Genomic DNA, 18374 nt, shown 5'->3' on the forward strand with positions numbered 1-18374 from the left:
CAAGATACAATAAATGGACTGACGTTTCCAATGTTATTGTAACAATAAATCTCATAATAACTAATAATCAGAGCATTAGTCCGCTCAAGAAAATCCTAAGCGCGCTCATTTTTTCACTTGTATAGAAGTATTTGAATTTGACAACTCTTGATTACTGCAATTAATTTCCAGAAATAAAAAAACTCATATAAGAGTATTATTTATGCCAAAAAATGAAGAGAAATAAGGTACAAATATCAATAAAACTTCAAGATATAAAATTATATTTAGAATTAAAAAATCCATAAAATAATTTATCCAATGTTATAACTATTAAATATTTGATTCATTGACAGAAGTGTGTTTTTTTTGTTGTTTTTTCCCCTAAGTTTTCATCTTTTAAACTCTTACATTTATCCTTAAATTATAATTGACCACTTTTAAAAAGTACTTTCTCAACGGTAGCTGAGTACAGCAGTGCTCTGTGCTTGATTAACGACAATTCTGACAAATATTCAAATATCTTTGAATAACAATTATTTAATTGATAAAATTCGCATTATCACATACAAATAAGATAATACTAAGTGCTAAGGGGTAGTAAAGTGTGTCTTGAGGCAAGATCAAGTGTTCTGTACAATTTTTTTGATGTTAACTCATATGAAACAGAAACGGAAAAAGAAATAGAAATTTATTTAAATGAGCGAATATTCGAGGTATTATATCATTAATCTAAAATGGCAAACGCGCTCACGCTATCCTTCGTTAATCAAAACAATGAGCGTGCTCCCGCATTAGGCGGCACTCACTAATGCATTGCTAATAGTTATGTTCGAATAGTAATTACATTGGATTGTTCATTGTTCAGATATCTGGAAAAATATAACCTATTTCTGGAGCTTACTTTATTAAGTTCTGAACTTTGGATAAAATGCTCATAAAATTTGAGACAGTTATCCGTCTTATTTTGATTTTGGATCTGGATCCAAAAATTTGGTTACTCGGAATTTAATCAAATATGTATGTTTAAAGATCCCTATCGCCTCCAAAATTTAATTTTGATGAAAGGTAGCGAGATACAATAGAAGTATGGACATGGGATAACATCATTTTTAGAATTTAATTTGAACTTCAAATAGATTCTAATTGTTCATTTATGTTTTAGCAAACCAATTTTCTTCAGTTATTTAAATTTTCCGAATGAAATTAGACACTAGTCTATTAGGTACATAGAGTATTTCAATTTAGAATCATTTTTCTATCTAAAAGAGTTACATATGAGGCTTCTATGCTTAATATGTGTTTACATACATTCAAACAAACATATATGAAATATTATCCATACTCTTTGTTTATGTACATAAAGAAGATTGAGGAGATAATTAATTTTGAGCTAAACATTAATTGAAAGTCATAACTAATATTTGCTTTCCCTAGTTTTATTTTTGTATATTTATTTTTAGCCTCATTTTTTGGAATAAAAACATTCTACTACTACTACTACGATAACTTTTCATAATTTGGAAAAAAAAAATCTTATAAGGAAAACTTTTACTCTTGGACTAATTTGACAATCAGCTGTCTGTCTTTTAGCATCCCACTCCCCGTAGTCATAGGCCTCTTCAGGCCTCTTTACCCGGAGGGAAGCGATTCTAATTGGGAGCATTTTGGGAATGTTAAAGAACAACGAATCAAAGATTGACGTGGTAACCTGGACAATTTTGGAGGAGAGTAGCTTAGCTGTCACGACGTTTCATTAGTTCAGCTACACTCAGCTGTGAAGAGGGAGGAGGGCAGAAGGAAATGAACAAAGATATTGGGAAGAACTAATCAGATGTCGATCCTCAATTCAACTGGGACTTTCAATTATAAATCCACAAAGAATCCTTAAGGTTACTCTCTGTCTTTTATGAGCACCCACAAATGTTCAATCAGGTTTTGAATGAAAATGACGTCATATTTGTACAACTCATAAATCAGGTACAAGGATTGAGACCAAAATAAACCGGTTCATGATTTGAAAATGATTAAATTTTGGGGTACGGTCTGATGTCGCGGTCTGGACCGAAATATCGGCAGTGTAGAAAAATTACCTAAGACCGAACTGGATCAAATAATCGGTCTTGGACCGACTCTTAAAACTAATATGTACCAAATTATGAACAAACACATACATCAATACTTAGAAAAATAGGTAATGAAAAACAAACATGGATATTTTTTTCACGTTTGTATTTTTAGATATTTAAAGCTGTTTCATGCAAAAAACTCCATTTTTTTTCTTCTTATACTATGATTAAAGGAAAGCTAAACTATTGAAAAAATATAATTCATCATATCCTGCAAATCCTATTTCGATATAGGATGAGGGTTAGGATGGTTAAGATGACTTGGTTCAAATTTATAGGATGCTCATCACGACGTTAGGTATCTGAATATATCTTCTGCTCACCTACAAGCTGAGTAATTTGCCAAAATCAAAACCGAATTGTGTATCAACTAGCCCCACTCTTAAGACATGTTTTGATGTGTTACTAAGAAATAAATAGTGATGAGACACTGGAAACATGTTTATTTTCTTATCATTAACACTAACCATCAAATAACTGATTGGTTCCCTTTTATGAAAATAAAAATAGAGTCACCTTATTTACCACTAGTTGGACGGCCAAGTGATTACCTCCTTTAACGACGGAGAAGTCATTTTGAAATAAAATCACAGAATTTATGACTTCCAAATCAAGCAAGTTATTAAATAATTGGATTGACTAAAGGTCTGGAACTATCTTTACGGGTATTTTATCAATGTTATCTACTCAAAATTTTGTTTTATTATGATACTAGTTCATCCGGCAATGCCCTGACTTTTTGGGTGTCGCCGAACAGACAAAGTTTGCTTAAAAAAATAAAGAAGATGACAACCCAAGAAATCATAAGTTTTGCACACCGATTTTCATGAGTACACTCACACGTAGTTACTGAATACATACCGGGTGTTCCATTGAAATCTGAACACTTATTAATTCAGTAAGTAATGAATGTTGAGTGATTGCAATTAATTCATATTTCGATATATTAAATTATAAAAAATTAATTACAAAACACAACAAACCTTAGCTCTCTTGCTTACATACAAGTGGGAAAAATTACTCTTGAATATGGTCCTACGGATTTCCATTCGTGCAGTTCTAGAAGTTGGGCGTATCCAGGATTACTGTCTACGCGGTTAGCAAGTCCGAAACGTTGGATAGGAAGAAGGACTCGTTCAAAAAGCCCAAACTGGATGTGAACGAGGTAAAGAAAATTGTTCAAAAATCTATAAAAAAAGTTGGTGAAAAGAGCCTTGTCAGGGTGGAGATACCACTTTTGATACCAGCAATGAAAGAAAACCATCTTCTTCAAGCCCCATCGTTCTCTCTTTTGACACTTTTGGCCCCCTTGATTACACCTTTTGGCTGCATGTTGAGGGGAAAACCTCCAGTGTCCGTTATCCCTTACCGAGCCCCTCAAAGCCATTGTCAGCCAGTACTGGGACGCCATGACAGAGGACTACAACTGTAATGGATGCCAGGCCTTCCTCACCCGCCTGGGAGCCATTATTGCGGCTAAGTCAGAGGAGCCAGAAATTACTTTAGTTTCTATAGTGATACCTGCCTGAGTCATAGCTGCCCACCGTCGATGCTACATCCAAACCACCTGCGATATTTCATTTATATGACTAAATTGTTATTTCTTAGACCAAAAATATGAATATGATGTATTTTCAAACTCAAGTACATTATTTTTTAGTCGCTAGAGGGCTCTTAAATGGAATCAATGTTACTTTATTTAATACTTTTTCACGACAAATAACAAGATTTTTTGGAAAATAACATATATTATATTCAATTCATTCAAATTGTATGCCCTTTTGTTAGTATTTCAGAATGACTGTGAAAGCAGGATTAATATTTAATTAATAAGTCCTTTGGATGCTATATAAAGGCGCTATTTGTCAATATTAACGGATGATTAAAGTCTGCAGTTGAAGGGATCTTGATTATATGTATGTCACATATATGGACTAATTAGACCATTAACTTTCAATCCCTGGCCAATTTGTTACACTCATATACGAGCATGTCTTTATCATATAATGTATCACAAGGATAATAAATTATGATGAATAACCCAAAATGTTTAACATTTTTGGGGTTAAATACATTGAAATCACAGTTAGTATATATATACACATCAATGATAATCTCATAGGACAAGTTGTTGGTAAAAAGGATTAATAAATCTAACATAACATGAAACTACTAAAAGTAATCCTTGAAAAGAAGTATTGTAGGTTCTGTGATTAGAAATTTTCAATTACACAGGGCCAATATCACCCCAGTTATCCCTACTACAAAATGATCAACATTTATTTTTTATTAGACTAAATCAAAAATGTTATGAAGAGACCATTTCAATAATTTGTTTCACAACTTCATGTTCAACTTTTTAAATTGTAAATTCAATATTTGTTTATGAAAATTTCAAGAACTAAGTTTTTTAGACTATCAGCTTTCAAATGATATACCACATGTTCCAATACTATTACAACCAATACAATACGATTAAAATACTACATAAGTAACGGATACTTGATTTGGTTGAAGCTCAATGGTCAAATATGAAGATTCCCGATATCGTGAAAGTTTATATAAGCGTCAAGCAAATCAAAAAAACACATGAACGGTGAGAAGGAGGGTGATAAGATTGTCAGCCATTCGATCGGGGTTGTAACCTAATAGGAGGCATTATGTACTTCTGCCTTAAACCATTTTACCTCAAGACATTTTGTCTTAAAGCCATTTTTCCATTACGATATTTAGCCTTAAAATATAAATAAAATATGATACAATTATTCCCAAAATTTATATGCATAGAACAACAGAACTCGAACCAGAGACAAAATAGTTAACAAAATTAGAAAAATAACATAAAAACAGGACACCGATTCGAACGGAAGAACTGCTAATTACTACTCCGTTATTAATTATCATTAAATATAATGGATTATTCATGTTAGAAATGACTCTTGGATTGACTAGAAAGCCTAATACGATGAAAGAGCGTAGTTCCATCATTGTTCCAAAAGAAAACAACCATTCAATGTCTTATAATAATGCACATCACATATTTTGATTTAGAAAATTTAAAGGGAACATCAATTTTAACCTAAAATAAATGATAACGACGTATACACCTCATTAATTTATATTTTAAGGTGAAATATCCTTGAAGGAAAATTGCTTTAAGGCGAAGTAGCTCAAGTCAAAATGTCCTGAAGCAAAATAGCATCAGGCAAAAGTACCGGGCACCCTAATACAGATGTTCAAATGTCATCATAGAGGATCCAACGATGGTTATAAGATGAATGGGAAGAAACGTTGTAATTTTAAGTACAACAATTGCAGAACGGCTCGAGAAACTTTGTTTAAAAAAAAATTAAAGAATGTATATCAATCCTATACTTTTTAGAAGGTTAGTGACAAAAATTCATTACAAAGGTCAACAACGAAGATAATGACAGATGACTGTAGAATTGTATAAAATGTGACCTTAACCCATACGAGCTTTTTCCACTTGGCAGTCTGAAGAGTGTTGTTTTATATTTTCTGAAGCTGTTATCATTATTCGTTAATTCTTGAAGGGAGCACTATAAATATAAAGTAATCACATGTGTGTGAAAGACGAAGAGTAACTCTGGGAGTTATAAAATTAAGTACCGTAGGAGTGGAATTAAGGATCAAAAGCAGAGTATTTCCTGCTTACTTGCTAGATACAGAGTGAAATTTGTGATTATTTTCTTCATCTCGCAGTGAATGTAATGAATTCTTATGAGAGCCAAGCTGCTCTCCTCTCAGTCAGGGTTGCCATGTTAAATTCGTTTTTTACGTGCCCAAAATGATAAAGATACAAACCCCATTGCTTGGTATTGTTGAGTTAATAATAGTGAGTGCTTGTACATGCCTCATTTTGGGGATATTTTCAGATATAATTATGTACGTACATTTTGTTATTATTTTCTATTTTTCGTGTTTGTGTTGGAGGTTGATATGATTAATCTTTCATGGATCTATAACTTCATGGATTATAAAAATATTAATGATGAATACATTTCATTTACTCTCGGGGTCTTATAATAATTAATCATTTTAGAAAGCATATATTTTGTTTTTCATATTTTTGTTTTTCCTCCATTTTTAATTGATATATTTTTTTCTATTTTTAGTGTGGAAGTGATTCGACTGGCTTTGAGTTTCCTTATAAGTTGGGACATTGAAATGTATGACAACAAGTCCGATACTCCAGCAAAGGCCCGTACCACTACTTTGAATGAAGAACTAGGACAAATTGAATACATTTTCTCGGATAAGACGGGAACTCTTACTCAAAACATTATGACGTTTAATAAATGTTCCATTAATGGAAAGGCCTATGGGGACTTTGAAGAGAATGATGTGAATATATCTTCGGTATGTCGGCAGGCGTTTATTATAACCGTTGTGTACAAATTGTACAAGAAAAAATTAAAAATTAGATGAATTATAATTTAGAATAGTTAATATCAGGGGTAGGCAACCTCGGAGACCTTGAGTGCCAACTTCAAAGTTTCTAATCAATGAGTGTCCCAATATCAACAATAATGGTAAAAAAGTACACACAAACTAAGGTTCTAATTTGCGCGTGTCAGTGACTATGCCTCCGCGTACCATAGGTTGCCGACCCCTGGTTTATATGATGAGGATAGTCACATAATTGATTAGAATGGGCACTCTGTTGAGTGCAAAGGCCCCGCCTAAAATCAAATTGAGTTATGTATCTCAATTTGTTCCAAAGTTATGGTTGATTATGCATTTTTACGTGTTGTGCCTCCTTGACCTCTCAAAATTTAATGGTCTCGTACTATGACTATATATCATATTTGTACCAAGTTCGATCAAAATCAATTTGTAACTTTTGGCGTAATCCTAGGGACTAACAAACAAACAAAGGCATAAACATAACCTCCGTACAATTTCGTTCCACAACTACGTAAATAATAGGTGAAGTAAGAACTTCCGATCATTTTCCGCTTTATTCGGACCATAAATAAAATAAAAGTAAAAATTATGTAAATAAAATTTACATGCCATTCTTATTTGACGATTTCCATAATTTTATCGACATTTTCGATGATTGGCCGTCCAGATCTTGCCTTATTTTCGACGTCCATATTACCCGAACGGAATCGTTGGAGCCACTGCTGTGCTGCTCTATACTGCATTCGGTACATAAACAGCACACATTTTTTTGGTCCCCTGCTCCGCCTTTTCACCTTAGTCGTAATGATACTGAAGAATATATCAAAATTTCTCTTTTTTTACTTCCATTTCGTAACACGCAACTGGCTACACCAAACACAAAACTGTTAATGAACTTTTTTTTAAGTGTACGCTTAACATTTAAACCTACTTAATGATCTTTCTGATATGCAATGTATTAATTGGAAAATCTTTTGTTTTTAAAATTAATTTTTGTCTATTTTATCGTTATTTTTCTTTTGAAAGATACAAGATTCGACCAAACTACTTTTTTTGAAAACAAAAAAAAAATTATATTTATTTTATAAAGCGTATATGGGCATTCAAATAAAATTTATTTATTTCTAATTCTACTATTACGACGATCAACTTTGGCTACTGTAAGTGCAATTTGCGACGTACTCAAAGGATTTATAAGAATGAATTGCTCTTAAAAATCGACGATAATTATTTGTTAAATTATACAAATGTAATCCATACTGAATTTTGGAGAAAATCATTCTATCTTGCGCTTGTGTTGAGGGACCACATATTCAAAACTATATATATAAATTTGAAAGCATGTTATGCGTGAGGTTTTTTAATTAAATCACTTTAAAAGTAGTTATTATTCAAATTCTAATTAAAACACATTTAAAAATGATCAAGGGATATCCAGTTGAAAATAGTAATTACCCTAATTTACAAAATATATATGAAAAATAATGAACCTAAATTAAGTTTTTTTTTTTTTTGTGAACTACTCTGATATATTTGATTTATTAAGAGAAGCTTGTAATTAAGTTTATTATTTTTTCTTGCGTGATGTTGTTAACGTAAATTCGTTCTCATTCTTGGGATTTTATTTACATACTTGAGAGTTTTCAACTCTTACAGTTTTTGCAGAAAAGTAATTTTCGAGAAAATTGAGGGGATGTAGTTTTACTCATTTTTTGAACTGGTTTCAATTAATAGCTCTACATAAAAGAAAACACAAGTCCTCTCATGATAATTTTATAAAGGATTTTGGTTTTTATACAAAAGTTTTGTTTGTCAAGAAAGGTAGAGTTGTATAAAATAAGACATAGGATGAAAAGTCCGGGGCTTAACCAAGAAAATTCGTTTTTTTTCAAAATTGGTTTAAAAAAAAACATTATTTATTTTTTTATTCGCTTTATAGATCAGAACTCCCATAACACTTTTCAAGCCAGTATTTGAACGGTATTTTTTCCTCATCGGAATTAGAATAAAATTAAAACATGAGATTGTTTTAGAAATAAAAAAAGCAGCGTCACACTTAGCCATTATAACTCACAAATGCTGGTACTAACTGAAAATGTGATGAATTAAAAAAAAAAAAAAATTGTATGCCCGGGACTTTTCATCCCATGTGCAATTACTTGCAGTTATGCTAAAAAGAAAGAAGCAAAAAAGTGACATGGTAACCCTGATGATTTGAGAAGGATTTAGAGGAGAATATGGGCTATGATATGTATTAAATACAGAAGTCCCACTCTCCATCTAACCAAGACATGGGTAGTAATTACTCTAATATTGATCCTCAATTCTACTCTGTGTCCAATAGGGACTTACACTTTCCCAACAAATCCTGATTGTGACTCTCCGTCTTCCATGAGCCCATACTCAAGTCAATCCAGAAAAGTACTCTAATACCTATATTGTATTTGGCTGGGAATCCGGATCCCGATTCGCCAGTGTAATATAATTCTACTAGTGGTAGAACCCAGGATTGTCCGTAGTTATTAAGCGTCCACGAATGGATAAATTTTGCTCTAATTGTATAAAATATAACTCCCCAAGAAATACTCAGGTTAATTTTCTGTTTTTCTTGAGCACGCTCACTCTTAGTTACTCAATAGTCCTCTCCTCAAGAATGAGAGAATAATGAAAACAGCATGATAAAATATGATGTGATGAGCCATGGAGTACTTTAGTCTATAGAGCGCTACCTGGCGTAGCCTTAGCTACACACGCTCGTTCCTAAACATTATTTTTATTATCTATGATGTAATTATTTTCTTTTTTTAATATGAAGCGCAGGCTAGATGCTACAGGCAAAACCCCTGCAATGTTTCATTAATGTCTGCATTCTTATTTCTTAGGACAAAAATCACTGTACAGATTACATATGGACAAGCAAATAAATATTTAGTATTAATATAGAAAATAAGCCTTGTCGTATCTTATGCATTTAAAATAAAAACGAAGAATTGTCAGACCAAGATCTCATCTTCTTGATTATAGTTTCAGTAAACATAGTCTACAATTTCGATCACGTAACAAATATATAAATATTATGCCCTATATGTATTTCTTTGATGCTTTTAAAAGACAAAATAAAACTGCATAGGTCAAATAATAATGCGGTAAACAAGATTGATTACATCTTAGATAAATATATGGGTTTTTTTTTCTAATGCATCATAATTTTAATGAATTTGTGGCCCGTCACCACAAAACAAGCCAGAATTGAGTGTGGGTAATTTTTTAGTATATATAAAAAAATTAAGATTTTCTATTTTTCTTCATTTTTTTGTTCAATATTGTTTTTATGTCGGCGCACCACATTTGTGGAAAGTTTTCTTTGTTAAGGATACTATATTTTATAGTGTGTTGGTTTACTATTTGGTAAAAGTTATTTTTTGTAACCTTTTTACAGATATCTATCATAGACTTGGCTAATTATTTGGTAAGCCCTTTATGAAATATAACTAAAAAAACTAAAATTATTTTACTAGTTATTTTTTTGACTATGATTTTACCTTTTTAATTTTATCCTTTTCACTCACACACAAAAAAAGAGTTGTAAATACGTACACAAATATCGTGTTGATGCATGAGATACTGATTTTTTTATTATTATAAAAATGTATATACAGGGTGTTTGAGTCAAATATTTGTTCGGCAACTATCTAACTTAAAAACATCATGAAATTTTTGTATATCAATGTTATATAATTGGAAATTATTGAAGAATATCAGTGATTGTTAATGCTAAGGGCCTGGATACTGCCTCTCAAACTTGCTCACAATAAGATTTCTTGTTACTTGATGGCGCCGATTAGATACCCCTTTTTGGTATAAGAGGTTGTTTTTTTAAGTTACTCAAAATATCCACAAACGAAAGAGTAAACTAAGTGAAGGTCAGAAGAGTGAGGGGGCTAAAATTTGGAGAAATAACTTTGCTGTTTATTCTCTTTGAGTGATATATATCATGATTTTATAATTTCTGGACATGAGGATAAATTGGCACATATTGAGGCAAGGAGAAGAGAGTGATTGGGCACCTTAGTAATATCTAAGGTTAATAGAATTACTTGGTTTGAACACCATGTAATCGGGCTTTCTATAATTTTTAATTTAATGTTGGACAAGACAGACATATTTTGATGTCAAAGAGCGCAACAACTGTATATTAACAGCATATAATGCTACTTATTATATGATTAATAGTAACAGTATATACTCTTTGAAGTCACTATTAAAAAGCGTGGTAGAAGGCAAACCTGAGTCGTAAAAGCGTTATGGTATAACCTTGCATTTATATTAATCTTGGTTATATCCAGTTGTGTCCGGATTTTGCTTCGGTTTCTGTGAGGTTTGTCATTCAATGGCCCATCTTATAAAATCAAAATGCTAGTCTGTATTTAAGCTTCCATACAAAATATAGCCTGAGTTGGTGTCCTTTTTTATGACACCACAGATGACGTCACTTCATCATTTTTGTAATTTTTCCTTTTGTTCTATGTAACATGTTCTTTACTTTGCAGAATTTAGCTTGTTAATTCAGTTAATAGGATGAATTAATAGAGACTACGTAGTATTCAACGTTCTTAGCGCAAAAAAGGTGTTTTAACTACCTTTTACTAATATTGATGATGTGGTCTTCATTTTGCTTCTTTGTTTTAAAGCGTTAGTCCTTTTTATGGACACCTAACACGGTGTTACCTCACTAACACAAAAAGACACTATGTATTTTTTTGTCAGCTGTCGATTGCCTCCTTTCTCTTGATACGTCATGGCCATTTCATAATTTATTATTTTTGATTTATAAACGAAGTAATAAGTTATTAAATATAAATTCTCCCTTTCCAAAAGGACAGGAATACAATTTTTTGGTCATCTCTTCACGTTAATTTAATATATATATATTGACCGTTTTATTATTTCTATGAATAAATTTGGCTATATTACACGAATAACTACTATTTTAGTGTTATATAATACTATGCTGATTTTAATAATATGTTATTCATTTTAAAAATAACATGAAAGTGATAGTCTGGGAGAACATAAGATATAAATGGCAGCTGGTATGATTGACTAATTTGGCGAACTATCAAATAATTTGGGGACTTTTTTTTCTTTTTTGCGGAAAGGTTGCATCATAGAATTAAGGTAATGAGGTGTTACGGAAAGAGGTGACAGACATAAAAATTATTTCCTTGATAGGCATAAAAATGTCTACCGGCTTTATGGATCTCTTTTGACTCACGTTATTTAATAGGTATAGGATTTTTGTAAATAAAAATTACAGTTTTATTCTATTCACAATCTACAAATATGTTACATTCGTAAGCATTTTTTGATCCAGGGTGTGTAAATGAGTGAAGGTATTTGAGGTCCATGTTTTTGTTTTGTGTACATTATTTTACTAATTTAGATTTATTCATTGTGAAGAACAAAATTTTATTAATACACCACCCTGTATAATGAACATGATCTTAAAATATGTGACATAGTGCAAATTTTTCTTTTTTAAGACTCGAGTTTTTTAATGAAGACATCTTATAATTTTGTTTATAGGAAATGAATGCATGCAAAAAAATGTTTCTTTTTAGATGGGTTACCACATCTATCATGCGTGTACTGTACACGTATACGTGTATATAAAATTTATTTAAAAGAACTTTGCATTTTATAGTCTTCAAACTTCACCATCACTTTTCCAGGGACGTCAGTAGCATAGTATAAATATATTTTGATTATTTTTGGGGTTGAATTTTTTTGAAAAAATATATCGAAAATTTCAAAAAAAAAGCTATCCACAAAATATTTCAAATATTAAATTTTTTTTCAGAAATCAATAACTGTTCACAATTTATTTTTAGTTTTTGGATTTTTTTTCCAAAAATACCAAAAAACAAAGGCCCTCCCGCCCTAAAATACATTCCTGTTGACGCCCCTGATAGCAAAATTGTATTTTTAACTAATATTTAAGATATTTAAGAGTCGAAATCAGGTATATTTAGTTGAATTGCATAGTTATCAGCATGGGGTTTTTTTTTTTGTTTTTTTTTAATCTTCCCATCATTAGTAATTAGAGAAAAATATATTATTATTTCCATTGTAATATTTAATGTACTCTCTACACTAGGGAAATAAGATCTGTATAAAGATGTAATAATATATTTTTAATGGACATTAGGGTCAGATATATAATAAAACTAGGCAATCGAGGGATATATTTTTATAGACAATAAGGTCGTTATATTTGTTGGTCCACTTTTGACATTCAGTCGTTATTATTTTCCTTAATATTAAGGGTACAAGGATTTTTATTTTAACTTGGTTGTTTAGGGCCCTAAAATGGCCGACATCAACCATGCTCACGTCACTTGAAAGCACTTTATGGAAAGCATAAAATTTAGGGGTTTCTTTTAAAAAAGGATCATCATATATTTTACGTTCTTACACATATAACTTACTTTTGTTTCTTTTGGTTCATTGGTTGATAAAAAAGTGTTTATGTGTTTCGCTTGTACATCATTTTGCATGAACCATATTTTTCTTCAATTATTCAGATTATTCCTATTTATTTGCATGATTTATGGACATAACTGTGTTTTTGTTTTTGAATTAGTGATACAATGCACAAGTCAACAAAATTGGACTTTTTTTAAATTTCATATTCTATTTTAGAAGTACTTGACGCGCCTACCATAAATCCGTAATGGGGTTTTTCCGTATCAAATCTGGTTAATTAGAATTTTTAAAGTATTATCAATCAGGGAGTTATTTTATTTTATTGCAAGATGGCGCCACCCTCTTTCGTTTTTTTTTTTTTTTTTTCAACACCCATGCCCCATTATCTGATATAGTCATTTGCAAAAATTTAAGAACACCTCAGATATTTTCATATTTTTTGCAAAAAAGTATATATTTAAGAAAAAATCAAAATATGACTGATTTAGTCAAATGAAGTGATGACCACACCCTTTTCGAATCAAATTAAACTGAATTTTTTTGCATGGACTTGTGAGAGATCATGAAATAATCAACTGCATCATGGCGTCATCTCTCGTGGACGATCTTGTAGGTGTCTCAAACCTAAAAGTGTAAAAAAAATACAAAAATTCAAATTGAGAATAACACCAAACCAGATAAGATACGAAAAAAACTAAGTACTCATAGAATAAAATATGGAATTAAAATTTTTTTTTTGTTCTCGACTGGTGCTAAGTTATTGAATAGTTGTATTTGTGGCAATCTAATTGATTTTTATTTCAGGGATCAAAGAAATGCGACTTTTCTTCGAATCCTATGAGCGAGCCATCGTTTCAGTTCTTTGATCAATCATTATTGGACGATATTAAACGTGGCGAGGAAAATGCGGAGGAGTTTTTTAGACTTCTAGCTGTATGCCATACAGTAATGCCAGAGATTAATTCGGGTAAGTTGATTATGTTATTATTAGTCAATATACATTAGGGGGGTTTCCCTTTCAACTTTTTTCGAATTTATTTAATATTAGTTCGGAAAAGTTGTCAATTGATAAGAAAATAATCGATGGAAAATTTCATTTTCTTACCATGTTATCTTTATGTCTCACGGAGGTTCAAAGTTTTAAAGGAGACAAAAGTTATTTATTTCGTAAAGGAAGGATTAAAATAACACATTAATAATTATTTTGCATTTATTAATTATGATAGGTAACCCATAAAAAAACATTATTTTTTCCGAAACTCCCCTATGGAGCAAAAAGGTTGAGTAACATAAGAAAATTTTGATATTTCCTTTCTAAAAAGGTAAATAATTTCACTATTAGCTGTAATCGAAATTTCGAAAAAGTTGAAAAACAAACCTCTCTAATGTACGTATTGAGGTCTTTTATTAAAGGTTTTTTTTGAACGACCTTTTTATAAATGACTGTAATACATTTATATTAATATAAAATTCCTTATGGACATTCTATTATGTTTGGAATACTTTCTTTTAAAGTATTACAAAAGATAAGTTTTTTGTAAAGGTTCAATTTAAATAAAAGTTATTTTTTAAATGTTAAATGGAATTTAATCAGATTAAGTAAATTTATATGAATAGCCATAATTATACATGTTTTAATGTGCTATTTATTAAATGGGAGTTTAATTAATGTGTACATATTAATCCTTTGATGAATTGAATCAAAAGCTTAATTCAGGAAAATTATAGTGCGTTTTTTTTTGTTTTTTTTTAATTGTAGACGGTAATCTTGAATATCAAGCTCAATCTCCGGATGAGAATGCTTTAGTCTCGGCAGCACGTAATTTTGGATTTGTGTTTACTCAAAGATCCCCCAGAAGCATTACCATTTTATCAAATGGAATTGTAAGTTATTTGTTACCTATATATTTATGTATCAGAGGTGGGTATTTGTACTCGAGACTTGCGACTCGACTTGAGTCCATACTTGCTTGAGACTTACGACAAGGGCTGTCACTAGTATTAATTTTTAGTTTTTTTTGGGAGGGAGGTGGTGGGCGAGAATGTCTTTTTTTAAATGTCAAATTAGACAAACCAAATTTTAGAAAAATAGAAAATTTGGCAAATATTTTTTTTTTAAAGAGACAAAATTTAAAAAAAAACATGTAGCTTAATGTACAACGATTTCGGCCAAAAATTATTCACTTGAACTCAATGTGCGTACGTTCGTGTCTCGTTCGTTCCTAGAGAAGGAAATATACTTAATGTATATGGGCTTGAAAGACAATTCCACTCCTAATCATTTTTGCTCAAAACTTGATATCCCTTCTCCCCCTGGATTGACGTCTTAAATTTTTAATGTTCAGTTCTCAATGTAGTGGAATCCGAAATATCCCGTACCCCCTCCTTTCTGTCAACTGGACGTCATAAATACACGGTTGTTCAAAAGTTTTAAAACTCGCAATTTACATTGTAATTATTCTGACGCCAAATCAATCAATCGTGAATGTGATTGGCTGACATTAAAAAGAGATTCAAACCTAACCAAAAGGCATAACTAGGGTCAAACAAATGTTTGCCCTCTCAGTCGTCATGCACCACTTACGGAATGAAGTCGAAGTTCTTCTTAATCATGGAAAAATGCCAATTCAAATTTATCAACTTCTATCCATAAAAATAAGCATAAGTTTGATTAAATATACAATTAAGGAGCTCCGTCAATGATATACCAAAATACGGTCGCCCCAGGACTGTACGAAGTTGAAAGAAAATCGAAATACATCGACAAAAGATTAATCGGAATCCAACTAGATCGATGTCCAAAATGGGTGATGAAATAGAAATTTCAACGTCGTCATCGTGTTGAATTTTCCGCGAGGATTTGAAGGTCATGCCCCATATAAGCCAGTACTAGAGGGAAGAGAGTCGAACATTTACCGAGAATTGTTACAAGTTTGTACGCTGAGGACGAAAATTGTTTTCAGCTATTAAAAAAAAGTGGGATTTGAAGCAAAAATTGAATAACCAAAACAATTGGATTGGGTCCAGGTACAATCTTTTGTCCTTAGACGATATAAACATACTTGTTGTTACCAACAGCCGAGCTGGGCTAGAGTTTCGAGTTCTGGATCCAACTCCACTTAGTTCTTTTTTGCCCGAAGGTCTCCGTATGAACCACATCTGAAGGATTTTAGAACTTGTGGTGCTTCATGGCTTGAAGGTAAACCCTTCATCATTTTCCAGCGAGATGGGGCTCCAATACATACCTGACACCGAATTAAGAATGGTTGGAACAGCACATTCAATGTGTCCACCTTCAAGTCCAGATGCCAATCCCTGCGATTATTTTGTATAGGTGTATCTACAGTCGAAAGTGAAAGTATGGTCCTATCAAAGTTTGGATACTGTAAGAAATACCGTCGTAGCTGCATGACATAAACTACCTGAAAAAATACCCCATGCAACTCATTTCCACGTAAATTACCATCAATGGTTTAAAATGATATATAGAATAAGTCATTCATAAAAAACATTGCTATAAATATACTTTCATACTTTCAATAAAACTAAATTTAGATATTTTACTGATAAATTAATTATTGCGTTAATATTGAAGCTTAAAACTTTTGAACAACCCTGTATGTGACCCCTTAATCAATGCAACTCCATCTGACGAATTAAAGGAATATTTAAAAAAAATATTCCGAATACACTTTTTTAGGAAGAAAATTTGGACAGTAAAGTTTGTAACCAAGACGATATCTTTTTTAATAATTTTGAGAAAAAAAATAGAAAAAGACACGATTTCAAACTTTTCCTTTCCCTTTAGACAATCGGGGTTGAGACTGGATAGAAAAGCTCGACGTGATCACAAAGACTTAAAACTTGACTTTGACTTTTTTTCTACCTCTGTTGTATATATTTAACATAATTTTATCTAATCTAACGATTGTTTTGTTTGTTTTATATTGAATGCCCAGTCGGAAGTCTACGAACTCTTATGCATCCTGGATTTTAATAATGTTCGAAAACGTATGTCTGTCATTCTTAAAAGAAATGATAAGATTAGATTGTATTGTAAAGGTATGAAAAACGTCTTTTGACTTTCTACATACTATTTTGTATAATTAACTATTGTATACATTATATTTAGGTGCTGATACAGTCATTCTTCAGAGATTAGCAGGAGATCAAGAAGATCTTAAATCAAAGACTCAGGATCATTTGGACGTAAGGATCATTTGATTAAACGCAGTTCTTTTAAAAAAAAACATGAATATATATAATCTTTATTCAATAGAAATTCGCATCTGAGGGACTAAGGACGCTGGTCGTCGGTTATAAGGATCTTACAGAATCTCAGTTTGAGGACTGGAAGCATGCACATCATGAAGCAGCGATATCTCTGGAAGACAGAGAAGAAAAGTTAGACAATGTATATGATCAAATAGAAAATAATCTCAAACTTCTCGGTGCAACGGCCATTGAGGATAAACTTCAGGATGGTGTCGCTCAAACTATTTCTAACCTTAATTTAGCGGGAATAAAGATTTGGGTTCTCACTGGGGATAAGCAGGAGACTGCTATAAACATCGGTTATTCTTGTCAGCTACTAAGGGATGATCTTTATGAAGAACCCTATATTATTGATGGCCAAACTTTTGAGGTAAGTATTTTTCATGGATACTGTTTCTCTTCAATCTCTCCCAGCACCCCTATTCGAAATCTTATTTGATATTTAAAACATTTTTGACTAAAATATATGTTGCTATCAAAAATAAATGATGATATCATTTCCCAAATGATGACAATTTGTTTGAATACTCCCTTATACATAATTTATGCAAAAAAGAGTAACGAACGCAATTTAGCATATACAAATACAAAAATGGGGATGCAATACGTAATCATTCAAACTCATTGGGTAACTGTTTGTTCTAAAACGATCCAAGTGTAAATTTAATTTTGACAGCCTTAATATTAATGAAACATTTTTGTACAGTTTATTTTTCAACATTTACTAGAGGCCCTTTGATATTTTGACATTTCCCTACTAAGAACCTAAACTTCATTTTTTATTCAAGCCTATTGGTCTTGTAGTCATAAAGTTATCTTAATAATATAGCCTATCTTGAGACTTGTTCATTCATTAACTGTTTAACAAAGGACCATGCCTTTTTGTGTGCTCACATTGTGTAATCAAAGTTGTTGATGTGAGCCTAGAATGGGGGCCAAAAGTGCTTCAGCCAATAAAAAGCATGATCATACAAAAATTTTGGGTGACGTAGCAATATAAAGATCGCCAGGTCCCATTGTCTCATAAGACGAATTTTTATTTGGCTTACAGTTTCATTCCTTATAAATTTGGCACAC

General features: G+C 31.6%; 1 protein-coding gene across 11 annotated transcripts in view; it reads left to right on the forward strand.

Moving 5' to 3' along the window:
- The window catches only part of ATP8B (ATPase phospholipid transporting 8B), a 150828-nt gene that overhangs the window by 113256 nt on the left and 19198 nt on the right, over positions 1-18374 (forward strand). For 6 of the 11 annotated variants that reach the window (XM_071890088.1, XM_071890085.1, XM_040717272.2 and 3 more), the window contains 6 exons: positions 6245-6488; positions 13827-13989; positions 14782-14906; positions 16982-17084; positions 17155-17231; positions 17302-17667. In XM_071890088.1, coding sequence (XP_071746189.1) covers positions 6245-6488; positions 13827-13989; positions 14782-14906; positions 16982-17084; positions 17155-17231; positions 17302-17667 — 1078 coding nt within the window. Of the gene's footprint in view, positions 1-6244; positions 6489-9975; positions 10006-13826; positions 13990-14781; positions 14907-16981; positions 17085-17154; positions 17232-17301; positions 17668-18374 lie in introns of all 11 variants that reach the window. The other 5 variants (XM_071890086.1, XM_071890090.1, XM_040717273.2 and 2 more) reach the window with 1 other exon arrangement.

Source organism: Lepeophtheirus salmonis, chromosome 7 (assembly GCF_016086655.4).
Source record: "Lepeophtheirus salmonis chromosome 7, UVic_Lsal_1.4, whole genome shotgun sequence".
NCBI classification, from domain to species: Eukaryota; Metazoa; Arthropoda; class Copepoda; order Siphonostomatoida; family Caligidae; genus Lepeophtheirus; species Lepeophtheirus salmonis.